The 16,730-nt window shown below is 29.4% G+C and overlaps 3 protein-coding genes across 3 annotated transcripts; all 3 read right to left on the bottom strand.

The window, feature by feature from the left end:
• Positions 1–335: 335 nt before the first annotated feature.
• On the bottom strand, positions 336–2,175 carry LOC125845008 (zinc finger protein ZAT4-like). Its single transcript, XM_049524381.1, has one exon. The coding sequence runs from the start codon at positions 1,996–1,998 to the stop codon at positions 427–429; it is 1,572 nt and encodes a 523-aa protein (XP_049380338.1). The 5' UTR covers positions 1,999–2,175; the 3' UTR covers positions 336–426.
• A 2,064-nt stretch (positions 2,176–4,239) lies between these two features.
• LOC125860455 (putative expansin-B14) lies at positions 4,240–5,600 on the bottom strand. The gene is made up of 4 exons (XM_049540450.1): positions 5,450–5,600; positions 5,136–5,251; positions 4,647–4,828; positions 4,240–4,564 (listed from the first exon to the last, which is right to left on the bottom strand). The coding sequence occupies exons 1-4, from the start codon at positions 5,598–5,600 to the stop codon at positions 4,240–4,242; spliced, it is 774 nt and encodes a 257-aa protein (XP_049396407.1).
• Positions 5,601–7,511: 1,911 nt separating this feature from the next.
• Positions 7,512–9,655, bottom strand: LOC125845313 (expansin-B15-like). The gene is made up of 4 exons (XM_049524800.1): positions 9,381–9,655; positions 8,723–8,835; positions 8,179–8,372; positions 7,512–8,072 (listed from the first exon to the last, which is right to left on the bottom strand). Exons 1-4 carry the CDS (start codon positions 9,571–9,573, stop codon positions 7,742–7,744), a joined length of 831 nt encoding a protein of 276 aa, XP_049380757.1. The 5' UTR covers positions 9,574–9,655; the 3' UTR covers positions 7,512–7,741.
• Between the last annotated feature and the right edge of the window lie 7,075 nt (positions 9,656–16,730).

Below are 16,730 nucleotides of genomic sequence, written 5' to 3' on the forward strand. Positions count from 1 at the left end.
TTTTTACACCTTCTATACATTATTAGAATACACGTAAGAGTTTAAGTAAAATGCCATTCCAATTTAACACATCAAGGAAGGTTATTATTATATATTAATTGACTAATTAAGACAATTGTCATGATCAGAAAGCTTGAATACATGAAAATCAACTCTGAAATAAATTAAATGTAAAAATAAAAAATGGACAAAGTTTAAATGCAAGGAACAAGATTATATTTATATCGTTCGTTATAATCGTTTACAAGTAAACCAAGTTAAAAGAATGAACTATATATTGTATCTTTACAACTAAACAATGGGTACGTATAATTTTTTATTTTTTTGGGGGGAATATTTTAATTACAATATGTGCATAGAAATATATACCCTGGTGAAAAAAGAGAAAACAAAAAACAAAAGAAGAGGAAAAAAAATGCAAATAGATTATGAGTCAGCCTCAACCTTATTTGTTGGACCAATACCAACTTGTAACCATTGTGAATGATTAGCTGAACTAGTATTGATATCATTTAGATCACTTAGTTTTGCTAACTTCAACTTACTATCTGCTTCATCATCATCTTCTACATTGATTTGTGTTGCATTATCTTGACGGACATTGTTGTTTTTGTTAGTATTGTTATTGTTGTTGTTCTTGTTCTTGAAGTTGTCATCCTCGTTTTCTTCGCGGGGTTGATCATTATTGTTGTGGTGAACAACATCATCTTTTGTTTCTTTTTTTGTATGATCACTATTTGTACTACTCCATGGATGCATGTGTATATCTGTGGAGACCTCAAACGGATTGATTATTTTCCAAGGTTCTTGCCTTATTCTTGACATGTTTTGATCATTTGGTGGAATGTTAAGATCCAATGGATCTTGATTCTCCAATGTTGATCTTTCATTAATTTGCTTAAGGGGATTGTGAAAATGAAATTTTGGTGTGAAGATAGAGGAATCTTGAGAGTTAGAAGTGATCCAATGACACCTTTTGTGGCCACCTAAAGCTTGTCCTGTTGAGAAAACTCTATGGCATATTGAACATTCATGTACTTTTGATTTTTTTCTTGAAGCTCCTGTTAATGAGGACCCTTGTTCAAATTGGTAATTATAAGATGATGACTTTGAACCTTTAAAGTAATTATCTTGATCATGTGTATTATTATCATCTAATTGATCTTGTTTGGCTGCATAACATCCTTTAACCTTCTTGTGACTTGCCCTATGCCCACCTAGGGCTTGGTGAGAATTGAATACTTTCTTGCATGCTTTACATTCAAATAATCCTTTGGGAGCCACTTTAGCCTCGTCCAAACTAGGTAAGATGAAAAAGTCACTTTTTCTATGATGTTCAAGATCTTTGTCTTGGTTCATGAGGCCGGAAGTACTAAGGTAGGTCATTATAGGGTTCCGCTTCTCCTCGTCTTTACTAGCAGAGGCGCATGACTCTTCTGGCTCGATGGTTAATGGGTCCACCCTTGAATTAGCTAAATCTATAAGCCATTTTGCAAGAAGAAGATCTTCTTGTTCACTTGAATAAGTATTATTAGTATTATAAGATGAAGTAAAAGTTCCAACTTTAGTCCTCAAGGACCTTTTCCTTTTAGACCAACCATAACCTTTTCTTTCACCAATATTATATTCCTCACCATCAGAACAAGGTGATGATACCAAGGAATGATCATCATAAGCATCATCAGAGCCACAATATTTACCATGTTCAAGAAAAGATTTCCATGACAAGAATTCTTTTCCACAATTTTCACATACCCTAGTGCTCTTTAACCTATTAGGGTTTGCTCTTAATTGGTACATCCTCTTATTATCACCATGGTTTTCTTCCCAATCACTAGCTTCATCATCATCATCATCATCATCCATATTTGCTCTATCATCTCCAATACCATGAGCTCTCATATGTCCACCTAGAGCTCTCCCACACATGAAACCCTTCTTGCAAACTCTACAATAATGCTTAAAACTTGGCTTTTGTTCTTCATCAACACAAGCCATGACTATAACAAATAAAAAAAGACCTTAACACTAGTTAATTTAGTCAACTATGTGTAAGAAATTAAAAGACAATATAAAGAAGAAAAGTGAGAGTGAATTATTATGAGGATAATTAATATGGATAAAGAAAACAAGAAAAGTTGCATGGGTTGTTGTTCTTGTTATTATTATTAGTAGAAGTTGTTGTGGGCTTGTAGGGTGAAAAGAAAGTTGGTCCTATTTTTTAGTTAGAGCCAATGGTTTAATTTGTTTGTGTGAGGAGAGGAAAATAGGAGTTCGAGTGGGAGTGAGGGAGTGAAGGTGACAAGTGGAAGGAAGGGGAAAAAGACCTTTTAAAAAACAATGATAATTCCTTTTTAGCTCAAGAAAATTGATAGATTTTTCTATACACTTTAGTGTTGGGAGCTAAAATTATCCATCAATTCCATATTAGTTGTAATATTTCTCTCTTGAGTGCTAATTTAACTAATTTTCAATTATATTGAATCTTGTCATGTCTTGCTTCTCGAAAATTAATTTAACTAATCTTTAGAGTAAAATTGGATCCATTCGTCCCATATTAGTTGTCATGTTTTATTTTCGAGAATTATTTTGACTGATCTTTAAAGTTAAATTGGATTAAATTAATTTAATATTTTAAATTTACAACTAAAATATTCAAAATACCATATAAAAAAACAATATATATTACAATTTTCTTATATCAATATGATTTTAAAAAATATCTCATAATATTGAACAAATATGGTTTGACTCTATTACTAGTACCACTAATATCCTCAAGCGTCCTCCTAGTATCTCGGTTAGTTATATTTATTTCTTTTAAAATAAAATAAAAAAAATTCACACAAAGAATTGATATTGAGACTATGATATTTATTTTTGAAAGTTAAATTATATATACTGACAAAGTAAATTTTATGTCACTATAGTTTAATCTAAGTATTGTGAACTATCGGTGTAATTAATTTGCACAATTAGATAAAAAAAAATGTTTAATTAGTAAGATGAAATATATAAATAAAATAATCCCCACGGATATTATGAAGAATTTTACTTGGGATCATGGTAAATATTGTGAAGGGGCATGCATCGAGCGGGTCTATGATGTACATACTCAAGGCCCAATTGGAAAGAAATAGTAATGGGCCTTAGAAGCACAACTTTGCATTCTTCCCTCATATGCCCCAATTATAAGATATAATTTTTTATTTGAATTTTAACATGAGCATATAATTCTTGAAAATTAAGTCTAAAAGAATCATATGACGCATAGACATCAAAATTCAAATGACATGTTAAAAGATTATTGCACTCCTAATTAAAATCTTAACGAATAATAACGGATTGAGCGAAATGGGCTAACTGGCTAAGTACTTAATTAATGTCAATAATTCTTCCTAGGGCACTCTATCGAAGTACATATGTTTTACTAGATTTATTTAAGACCCATGTCATCTATCATATATATATATTTCTTAATTCACTTTCAATTCGTGGTAAATACTTCAACTTTAGTGACTCCATAATCATAACTCCTCGTTAAATTACAAATTTCATTCTCAATTTATTGACTTTATTAGAGTTAAAAGCCACAAGTTTTGAAAATCCTAACTTATTATTTTTGATTTGTTTTTATTATTTTAACTTAAAACTAAGTGTTTATAAATATTTTTTAAAAGTTACTCAAACACTTCAAAACTACTTAAAAACTGGTTTGGCTTAAAAAATAAAATAAGTCAATCTAAACAGGCTCTACGAATAACCAGGCTTAAGAGATAATTTAAATATTCATTCCACACAAATTGTAGTAATTTAATAGAGCCTCATAAATTTTAAATCGTATAAAATATTAACAAAAAATTTACGGGGTGTAACATATATAATGTACATATTCATATTATATAGTGATTATATTGGCTAAAAGTTGTAAAAATAGAAGAAGAAGATTAAGATGTTTTTTTAATCGTGGATCTTGTTAGATTATTGTTTCGAATAAAAATCTCGCATCTTCCTTTCTATATCCTTATTTTTCTAATTTTACGAGAGGGACGCACATTAAGTGATAACAAGAAGAAGAAAAAAAAGTAGGCAAAAATAATCTTAAACGATAAGTTTATTAAATTCATAAAAGGAGAACATTCAAGAACATAGTTTTTATTTTTCTCTTCATCAATATTATTAATCTAACGTGAATGTAGTTTTATTTTCTGAGTTTACATTCAATAAATACTATACGAACTAAAAATTGACATTAGACCAATAAGTGCGTCCAGGCTGCCATCCCACAGGAATAACATTAGTAGCAGTAAGTTTCTTGTTTGACCCACTTGTAAGCCTAATTGAATATGGAGCTGGCTGTGCTGAAGGATTAATATTAATACTCCATGTTGCACCAAATACATGATTCGCTCTTATCGCTTGATTTGATCTTGCTGGTAAGAATTCGACTAAACTAAGATCACCGTCTCCATTTTGAAACTCAACATTTACTGATAAGAAATTCGGGTTTGAACCTAGGTCCACCTTGAACCCGATTTTCCAGTTATTGTAATCACATGGCACCCTGTAATTGTTATAACATGTTATAAATCTATCGAACACTAAATATATAGTAACTGATAAATGTTTTTTTAGTACGTACGTACCTTTGGTAAGAAATTGGGATATTTCCTATATTACGTAACGCGTTAGCTTGACCGGGTTTTGCTAAAGCACCCATTGCGGTTCCACTTAAATCAAAATGAAAAGCACCTGAACAACCAGGGCATTCATCTGTAATGGTTACAGTTACTGGTCTTCCTGAGCAAGGGCCTAGATTACATAAAACCTATAATTTCACCATGTATTAGGGCAATTTATCGAACAAATATATACTGAGAGTGTGATTTGTAAATTGTAACATGTTTTGTATGGTTAGTATCATTAATATTAAAAATAAACTAAATAATAATGCGTTGATGGAAAGAATTCCACATCGGACCACGACGAGATTTCTGGTCATGTTAATTTAGATATTGGGCCTTACTCATATACCTTAAAATTATCCCAAGTCTTATTAGGAATCTCGTTTCGATCCGATGAGGGGTGCTTTTCATTAACAAAAGAGTATAATATATGTATATATGTATATACACCTGGTAGCAAGATCCACAGCCAAAGCCTTCCTTATAAAGAGGACCATTTCCAGCAGATATAAAGGAATTAAAAGGGGGTTTTGATACAGCATCTGTAAATCCACAAGCTCCTCCATCTAATAACATGACAAAAAAAAAAACAATAATTAAATAATGCATGTATTTGTCAATATACAAAATTAAGTAATCACAAATTTAAATTAAAACAAACCAATATTATTCAATTTAATTAACTAATTAATTAAAGAAAACAATGTTATCAATTAGTGCAAAACATTTTACTAGTAGCGTAGCATAATTAATTAATTAATTACCAGATCCTGCTCCAGTTGGAGGGCCATAAAATGTTGCTACTGCTGGTTGAAAACTAGCTATAGAAGCATTGAGTGATTTAACATGTGCACAAGTGCAATATTGAAGCAAACATAGAGCTAAAAAAGTGAAAATGATAACATTACAATCCATGCTTGATTAATAATTACTAGAAAGAATTATAGTTTACTGTCCTTAATCTTTTTTAGTACTAATTTTTTCTTGGAGAAACACTATGGTATTGATGTTCTTTTTATAGTGGATAAAAATATATCTCTTACCAAAAAATTAAGGAAAATGATATCCAAAAGATTTTAATGATCCTCCATTTTATAATACAATATTATATTATATTGTACTATAACTAATTACCAAAATAATTATAGCTCTTGATTGATATTTAGTCAGTACTTAAAGAGCTCTTCTACCAAGTTACAATAGGCAGAAGATCTTTGCAAAAATAATAGGTAGGTTCATTAAGGGAGGATAACTTCTTACTATTTCACATGATCAAATGTTATCTCTCTTTCACTTGCCGTTATTATTTGATATATCTTTACCTATTAACTTCATAAACGATCAATTATAGCATAATAATTGTATATTACAAATATATGGCAGCATTAGCTCATCATCAATTATCACATACAAAATGTTGACTCAATCTCAAATAGCCGATTCTAAAATATAAGAGAATCAATCATATATGTGTGTGTGTGTGTGTATGTATTCTTTAAATACAAAACCTTATACCATACATATACTATAAATATATATTTAATAAACTTTCTTTTCTACAAAAAATGCTTTCAATATAATATCCCATAAATTTATAATAATAATAATAAAAAAAAATTGGTTTGCTACAAATTATATTTATACCATAAAAATTAGAGATTATAATTATCTTTTCTGATTCTTCAAAACGGCTATATACTTCAAAATAAAATAATAATAAATCTTTCGAAGTGATTTATCAGAGGCCCATTAGCTACTTGGGCAGTTGGACGACAAACCCATTCTATCGTCTTACTAATGGGCCTGATGGACATTATTGGGATCTGGATCGGTATTCAAAGTTTAGACATCATTTGAAATTGAGGAACTTTCACATATAGCCAATTAAAAATAACCTAATTACTCTCCATAGCTATAGTTTGATAATTACAATTCGTAGCTACATGTTATAAGGAGGAGAGTGAGACTGGGATAGAGAGGAGATAGGCAAGCGAGGGAGGGCAAAGAGTGGGAGAGAGGTGAATTGTATATGTATATCGGCTAGATAATCGTATATTATACATATGTATTTGTATATTCTGGCAAATTATACATATACAAACGTGGCTAATTGTACAAACTCAAAGTCAGCCCACGTAATTAATGTATAATGTTAGTCGCGAGTGATAATTATAGCAAATTATAGCTATGATGAGTAATTAATAGTATAAGTTTGCTTAACCGCGTAATTTTCCCAATGAAATATAATTGTCATTTTGTGAATTACGTAATGATAATTATTGTTAGTTCATTAGTCTGATATTTTTTCACCCTAAATTCCACCATGGTAGCTAGTTTTCGCTGAGCAAGAAAAAAAAACAAGGAGATTATTTTTCAATGTCTAGTGTAACATATGATACGAGAATATGAGATAAGTTCTGATAATATTTTCAATATTAAAGGTAAAAATTGTCTAATTCAGTGATAGTTAATCATGTATGATTGCATAAACGTACTTGGGAGTATCTGCTAAGGATTTGAACTTCCGCTCATAACCGTCTAATTTCTCCAAGTGATTTTTCGGATTTTAAAGTAACCAAACATGAGAACATATTTCTCGAATATTATATCAAGCACCAAAAAATTAAGTAATGATTAAATTACGTGTGATTGCATAAACGTACTTGGAGTATTTGCATTAAAGAAAAATAACTTCCGCTTATACTCATCTAATTTCCCAATCTTGTGAATTTTTTTTCAGATTTAAGATAGCTAAACATAAAAATATATATCTCAAATATCATATCAAATATCATAAAATTAAGTTTAATACATAAACTAAAAAAATAGGATAAACATATAATTGACATTTAGTACCACTCATATATAAGGTAGTACTAAACCACAACAAATGGCGTGGTATTACTATAAAAAATACACAACAGCCACATTTTTCTACTTTATTCTTCTACTCGATCACCTTAATTATTTTGACTTTGACAACAAAACAAAGTCAACCAAATTGACTTGTACGTAATTGTTAAACATATACTATATAGTTTAACATTATTATTAAGCTAGACTTTAAAATTAACAACTGATCGATAAGTTTTTCCGGGCTGCCAACCTGCCGGAATAACGCCGTTAGCCACCACAGTCTGGCCAGATTCCCCGGTAAGTTTGAGCGAAAAAGGCGCTACTAGGGAGGAGCCAGAATCGAGCTTCCACACAGCACCCCATGACTGTTGCATGGGTTGCCATGACTCTGAATCCAATGCTTGCTTCAAATCAACTCTGTTTAAATCTCCGTCCCCGTCTTCGTACTCAACTAGAGCTGCGAAATAGTTGGAATTTGAACCTGAGTCTACGTGAAATGTCAATTTTACTCCGGGGTAGTTGCACTCCACTCTGGTACACGACATATAGTACGTTAAAAATTTATATATCAAGATCAATTTTTATAAAGATGTATAATATAATGTCACTCGATTATTATCAAACTGATAGTAATTACCGTTTGTATTGAACTTGAAGAACTCCAGCGTTACGTAATTGGTCAGCTTGTCCAGAAATAGCCATAGCTCCAAAAGAAGTGCCACTTAAATCAAAATGTGCTGATTCTGATAGACAAGGTCCTCCAGGACACGAATCTGTTATTACAACTCTCACTGGCTTTCCTGAACATGCTTTATTTCCTGTGCACTTTACCTGATTTTAAATAAAAATAATTAGTATTTATTATTATTACTCACACACCATCTTATTAGTCGGTTTCGATTGTATTAATCTCTTCTTCATTGTTTTCAACATGACTTCTTTAATTATCACAAACATTATTTCCACCTTTACAAAGAGGAGTAAAGTTGCGTACACTCCATCCTCTCCAGACCTTGTGGAATATTTATAATGTATATGTCGTTGGTGTACGTGGAGAAAATGAAATAGGAAAAGTGTATGCAAAATATTAAAGTTCTATGCACTAGCGACATATAACAGACAATTTAAAATTTAGAAATTGAATAAAAAATTATCAGTATATATAAATTAAATTATCGCACCTGATAACAAGCACCACAGCCTTTGCCTGAGTTAAATAGAGAAGGGCCAGCAGCGGCTATTAGGGAGGAGAATGGTGGTTGGTCCACGGCATTAGTATACCCACAAGCTCCACCTTTGAACAACAAAATAGAATTTAAATTATATACCCTTACTATATAAAAATAATAATTTTATGTTGTTAATATATTTTAACCTATTGACTATTATATACAGACAGTTTCATGTCATTGTAGATTGATTACCTTATGTTGGTGTAAAATAATTATACACCAATAATTCACATAAGTTAAACTCGGTAAGAAACTATAGTATAAATAGAATTAAAAAGAAAAGTACATATATCATTAAAATTAATATCTAAAATGATCTGCGACATTTAATGCACCAATATCTTTTTTTCTTCTTCTTTGTTGTACATTAGAGGCTACTCCCTCCGGTTGCTCCGTTTCAAATCATCTGTAGTAATTTTTAAAAATAGTTATTATAAATTATTTATCATTTTTTAGAAGTTTAAAATAAAACTAGTTATTTTTTTAGTAGTAATTGTTTTGGAGCACTACATACAAACAACTTAATAGATTAAATATTTAGTGAAATACGATACGATAGATAATTTGAGACGGAGACAGTAATTAACAAGTAAATTTTGATGTGTACCATCACTTCCTGCACCACTAGGGCTTCCATACCAAGTAGCTCCGGCTGGGGACCAGTCGGAATTTGATTGAATTTTTGATACATTATTGAGACGTTTTGGGTGGAAACAAGAGCAAGAAATAGTCAAAATAGAAAAAAGTGTAAAATATGTGAAGATAGTAAAGGGGTTCAGAGCCATAAGAGTAGTACTCATTGTCAAGAATTGAAAAACAAAGTCTTCTCAATTAAATTAAACAAATAGTACTATAAGCTTACTTCTTGTGTTGGGATGAGTTGAATGCGTTAAAGGCTTCTATTTATAGATAAAGTTAGGATAGGACGTATGTACTGTTAAATTTTATAGTCTTTTTCGCTAAATACATGGATAACTTCTTATCTTTTGATGATAAATTTTATTTAGACATTTAAATTATGTTCTGATTTGTTTTAAATTTTGGAAAAAAAATTTAGTGGCATATTCAAAAATTTTATTAAGTGATGTCAATGGTTATGGTGAAAAAAAATATAACAAGGCTAGTAGGGCTTGAACACACAGCCTCATAGAATATTTGCAACCCCTTAACCAGTAAACTAAATCTTCAACTCGTTTCAAGGGGTGTCAATACTTGTATGTATATTTATTAAATCAAATTTTGATCACTATATACAATGTAATTTTTTCCGGTGAAGGGGTGTCGCTTGACACCCCTTGACCAAGGGTGGATCCGCCCCTAGTCGACGTGGTTTAAGAACACATGCAAAAACTTTTCCAAAATTTGAGTAAAAACGTTTGATAGAAATACTTTTAACACTTTATCATATGCTCAGATCATTAATGTAATGCCTAAACGGAATTTACTAACAATTTTAAGGGGTGCGGGCCTTAGTCTTTTTATCATAATATTTGTGACTACCTTTTATACTCGCTCCGTCTATTTTTAATTGTAATGAATTCCTTTTTTAGAGTCAAACTATAAGAATTATGACAAATATTTTATAATGTATTTTTTCACATATTTATATGCAAAAAAATACAATTTATAGTACTTTTCGTATAGTTTTTGAATATCTAATTTTTTTGTTTACATAATCTGATTAATGTAATTTAATTTAACTTCAAAAATTAGACAAATTGACTTTTAAAAAATGTAACATGACAAATAAGAATAGACGAAGGGAGTATATATATGTAATTACTCCTATATTTTATAGTACTATCTAACAGTATATTTCGAATTCCCACCAGTGCAAGTAAAAGGCCATGTGTCGGTTTTATATAATGTCTTCCTCAATTTTGTCTCAGCAAATACCCTCCATACGAGCTCCCACCTCTTTTGCTTCTTTGGTGACTCGAACTCGCAACTTTCGAATTGGAAGTGAGGGGTGCTTACCATCCGAGCAACTCCCTCTCGTCATTTATATTTGGTATGAATATATGGAAGTTAGAGAATTTTATGGTATTGTAATTGGTCTGTAAAAGATGAATGAGATCCCTTTTAGAAACTGAAGTCTTTCAAATTCTTAACTAACTATTCACATCAAGAATTCAGAATCTCTTTGCAAAATTATCACTCCTTTAATGACAATAAAGATATGCCAGAATTGTTAAACATTTATCGAAATATGTTAATTGTCATTGAATTCAATTCTGCTATAGACTTTAGAAACATTTACAAAGAGCTAGTGCTAATATGTAACTATCAAATGCCTCTAAAATACATACTCTCTCAGTCCCCCGGTCCCTATTTACTTGTCAAATATCTCCTAATTTAATTTCCTTTTTACTTGTCATTTCTGACAAATCAAGGAAGAATTTTTTTTTTCTTCTTATTATACCCTCAATTTATTAATATTGAGTTATGTTTTTGAAAAATATAGTGAGTAAATATATTTGAAACTGTATCAATTAATAGAGGTAAAATGATAAAGTCACAATATCAATTATTGTTTTTTTAATATGTGTGCTAAGTCAAAATTTGACTAGTAAAAAGGAAGAAGAGAGTATATATTTAGCGACAATTAAGTTATTATGCTAAAGATCATTTTGGATGTAGTATTTATTAACAATACATAGTAACTACTTCTGTATCCTGTAATTTATGATTTAAAAAAAAACTACTCGTACAAATTATAAATCAACTCATTGTGATTTTTTCATCTTAACTATTCATTTATATCATTTGACAACAATTTTCCCCAAACATATTAATTTTGTGAACAATTTATAAAAAGAACTCATTTGTGAAGGGACAAAATAGGGATAATATAATTTCGATTACGTCATTGATCTTTGACAAACACACCTCCTTAGAGAGCAATATATATGTATGTTATCTTGTTAGACTATAAAGGGTAAATTTTTAGTGCATACGACACCGTATCATTTGGTTTTGAATTTTGATGGAAATTGATCTTAATTATTTGGTCTACGATATAGACATGCGCAATTGTAAATGTAAATTATTATAACTTGTCTATCAAATAAAATTTGCTATTACAGACAAGAGTATTTTGCAGACAAAACTTCTGATTCTGCCTGATAATTAAGTCCACTTAGGAAGAAAACGAAATGTCTTGTATTTCTATGTGAAATTCAAATACTCTCTCCGCCTCATGTTAATTGTCAAAATTATTAAAAATATTTATATGAGAATGCTTATCATTTTACCGTAAGTATATATTTAGAAAAGATATAAAAGAGCAAATTAGTAAAAATATATTATTTTTTATTTATGGATTTTTAAAAGGTGAACTGTAAAAAAAAACGTGACAAGTAATATGAGACAGTAGGGAGTATTAGTTTGGCCTCTTCAATTGCTACAATTTATGCTGCTGCTTGCACAAGCATATAACATATTAGTGACAGGAAATTTAGCACGATTAAAGTGTATTCGGCAGAAATCAACTTAAGGTAATCGTATTATGTTATTCCAAATTTGCCCCTTCTCAAATAGGTTGTTTTAAGATTTTTCCAAAATAATAATAATACATAATACATAATTATATCTTAGGGAAATTTATTAGAATCTTATTTATCGCAATCACAGGATTTCACTTAGATGCAATACAATGGTTTGTGCTTAGGTTACCACTTACCAGCAGCCGCCCTATTTGTGGGGTAATTTTTTTATTTGCCAATGATATTTACATTAAGTTAATATATACCTGACGTGTTTATCGAAAAAAAATTATTTTTAATTTTTAATTATCATGCATTTTTACATCATTTAATCACTTAATTATAGTAAATTTATATAATTTGGTGCAAGTATCCAATGAAGTTTAACTTAACTTATAAAAATATATCCTCCGTCAATTATACGAGTACATTTATATTTATTTGTTTACTTTAGAAGATGAAGGTCTTTAGGTATTTCATTGAAGTCCCACAATAAAGTTTGGCAGAATGTATTATTGTTCATTAGAAACAAATATTCCCAATATATACAAGAAAGTCATACTATATAACTCATAGGTCTTTTCCACTTTAGAATAAATTTCCCTTTCAAAAATTCCATGTCTTGACTTCGCTTAATCTATGGCACGGCCAGCGCGCTATTTTTCTGAAAGGAAATTATTAAGGCATTTGAATATTAAAAAGTTTATTCGTAAATGATGTTTATAGTATCTATTCGAAAATAATTTTTTTATTTTCATAAGATTGAAATAAAGTAGCATATACACCATTCTTTCCAAACTTCATTTATGATATTGTGCAAATGATATTTATATCACATTAATAAATGTATTACATTTGTTTTTAAATACTAATACATTTTTAATGATATTTATATCACACTTATACATTTTCCGTATCATGATAGTGTGATGGAAGAAAATTATCTTTATTATATTCTTATACTAAGTAAATAAATGCAAGACGTATGTAATATGTTACTATATGTACTTGTATCACAAAACCATGTGTAAATATACATTATTCTCATTTTAAGTAGTGTATTATATATGGCTATATAGGTATATGAAAAGGTGATAAGTTAAATACTCTCTTCGATCAAAAAAATATATTACATATATAATTAAAATAAAATATTTTTAGATAGACCCATATATCAAGGAGATAGGGTTTAACTTTGTTCAAAATTTTCAAAGAGGGAATTGGAAAATTAGGGAAAGTAATAGAATCAAGAGAGATAACAGGAGGAAATAGGGCGTTAACTGAGCCGTTAATGGTGGTTATATTGGCCGTTAGCAATCATTGAATCTGACGGTTACACATTTTGGAATTATTCCTAACTTCCCACGTGGCTGTCGCACTCAATAACCGGAATACGTGGCGAAAGATTTGGAGTTATTCAACTTTTGTCCCTATATTTCCTCAACACTCCAAATTTTCTCCATATTCATTTTTCACGTTGATGCAATCTGATGGATTCTTTTTTAATATTTTACAAATTAGTCTATTTATTTTATTCAACTATGATAATGAACTTTGTCAATTGTCTATATATATATATTCTTGTTTAACACTTTAATTATAATGATAATATTCATTTTCTCATTTTCACTTTTATGTGACACCTATTATTATGTTATGATAACAAGTAAACCTCGAAAGATGATTAATCAATCATAAAAGAGAAAAATACTTGAGAGATATAAACATTTAATGTGATATGACCAGTCGACATACATCTATAAATCATAGGTAAAGATGAATAATTTATTACATAAAAAAATAGTATAAAATATCGAGAGAAATAACCTTATTAAATTCAATCATAAAATAAATAGGTAACTCTCCCTAAACAAGAGTCTCAAGCCCCTTAGCCAACTACATTGTGGGTATTGCAAAGTGAAAAGGAAAAAGCCTCTAGAAATCCAAACCTTCTCTATAGATTTAGCAAAATCTAAGAAAATCAAAACAACTACTTAACATGCTACTCCCTCTATTTTAAAATGAGTGGTCTAGTTTAACTTGACATGGAATTTAAGAAAGTAAAGAAGATTTTTGAATCTTGTGATCCTAAATTAAAGTTATATCAAATGTATAAAATTCCCCTTTAATCTTGTGGCCTTAAACATGCCACGTGAAAAACTGAAATTAAAATGTTACCAAAAAAGGAAAGAGATCATTCTTTTTGAAACAGATTAAAAAGGAAATGAGATCATTTGTTTTTAAATGAATGGAGTATTATTTAGAGAGTCAAATGAAATTTTATATGACCTTTTTGTTTTTCAAGTACTTCTTTAACATTTTAAATTGTTAACTATCATGACTTATAATACTTTTATATAGTTATTACACATCTAAAAAAAACAAAATTAAAAAAAAATAAAATTTATGTTTAGATTCATATGAAAGTAGTCACTTTTGGCCTCGAACTCCAAACTATATCATACCAAATAAATTTTTATTTTTATTTTCTTTCTTATATAACTAACGCTAGCTAATTGTAGTGTATGATTTGGGTTCACCAACTCGTGAAATAAATAGAAGTCTTACATAATCTATAGTATCAATGGCCGGTGTGAGACACATCGTAAAAATTTTCCAACGCAAAGAATAAAAAAATGATGTAAATGAATTTTCCCTAAAATTTCGGGTAATTTTTCCAAATGGTCGGAACAGAAGATCATGTTAACATTGAAATATTTGGATAAAAAAAACCCAGAAAATTAATGTCTCCACATGAAATGTCAACTATTATGACAAAAATTCGTTAATTCACCCCGTAATCCCTGACTAATTCAACTTAACTATTTTAATTTTGACCTTTTAAAAACCTAAACAATGATATTAGTAGTCCTAATATTGAATGTTTTATTAACTTGAATGATATTTAAAGTGCTAAATTGAATTACTCTATGAGAGATGGTACCAAAGGATATATTAAATGTCAAGTTACTACTATGAGGTATATGTTTGCAAATGCTTATGTATATGTCATTTTAAACCTATATACTTTATGTAGTGTTTCATGTACGTACACACATTATTTTATAACGTAGAATGTTAATATTCACTATAATGATATGTTAGTTAATTATTGATATAGTTTCAAAAAAAGGAATGATCGAGTACTTAAATTTCCATCAAAATTTCATCTGCTAATGGTAAGTATTATGTAGCAAAAAGTAGAATACTCGATGCGCTATAATAAACATTGATTTAATTCGTAACAAACAACAACTAAGTACTAATAACTCAAAACTCTAATAAAGTTAAATGTCAACCAAATATAAAATTATAGATCAGGTGTAAAATATCATTACAACAAAAATAACTGTTAGCGGCAATATATAGACACATTAATAAAGAGTGCTAAAGTCTTCCGGCGGCATTAGTTAAATGTCATTAGATTCAATGTCGCTAAAGACTTTAGAGACATATACAAAAAATGTTAATTGCAGCTAAAAATCATTTTTATGTAGCGTATGATTTTTGGTTCCTTGGATGACATACCTATGATCGAATTATGAAGTAAGTTTATCAATCTTTTGGTGAAAAAATATAATTGGCTCGAGAATATGTTAACTTTATGCTACATAAATTAATTAGAAAGAAAAAGAAGTGATTAAAGTCTAAGTAAGAAGATTAAGAAGTGCAAGAAAGCACGTGGTTGTCACTGTTAGACGTCAGTTTATCATTAATTGATAGTACTAATAAAAGAAAAAATTCCAAGTGAGACAAAATGAAAGATTGTGCGCATTAGATTTGGGATCTGAAAACAAAACAATTTGTCATATTCCAGAAAAAATATTGACTAGGTTAATTTTTTGTCTCTTTAATTAACTTTTAATTCACATTTTCCATTTTGCCTGTCTGTCTTTTTTACAATAAAAAAATATATATTATATATTTTCAATTGCATGAGTTCTCCAAATTATGATGCAATGAAATCCACTTAAAGTTGCAACGTTATGCCTAAGGTAAATAACTATGAAATATTTGTTAAATTAAGATCACGTAGCCGATTCAGCTATACTTTAAAACCGATCAAACATAGTTGATTGATTAAGGATAATAAGTAAAATAATTAAGATGACATACTTTAATTGGTTAACTTAATTACTACATAATGTATAAATGAACAATGCGCAAAAGTTTTTTCAAACTTTGAACCAAAAGTGTCTAATATAAATGTTTTATCATGTGTTTAAGTGCTCAATTGAAACAATTATAGTCGAATGTGCAAATGGAATTTATCGGAAAAAAATATCACAAAATCATACACATTAATCTCAATATGCCATAAAACTTCATTATATTTCCAATTGATGCTGATGTATATAATTAAAGGATGAGACATATAATTATATGTAATGAACATGTACAAGCACACACACAAACCTTTATAAAGGATAAGTCAGAAGTGCTTAATAAGAATACTTTTTTATGTGTAAAAT

The sequence above is a fragment of the Solanum stenotomum genome, chromosome 1 (assembly GCF_019186545.1).
Source record: "Solanum stenotomum isolate F172 chromosome 1, ASM1918654v1, whole genome shotgun sequence".
Classification (NCBI taxonomy): Eukaryota; Viridiplantae; Streptophyta; class Magnoliopsida; order Solanales; family Solanaceae; genus Solanum; species Solanum stenotomum.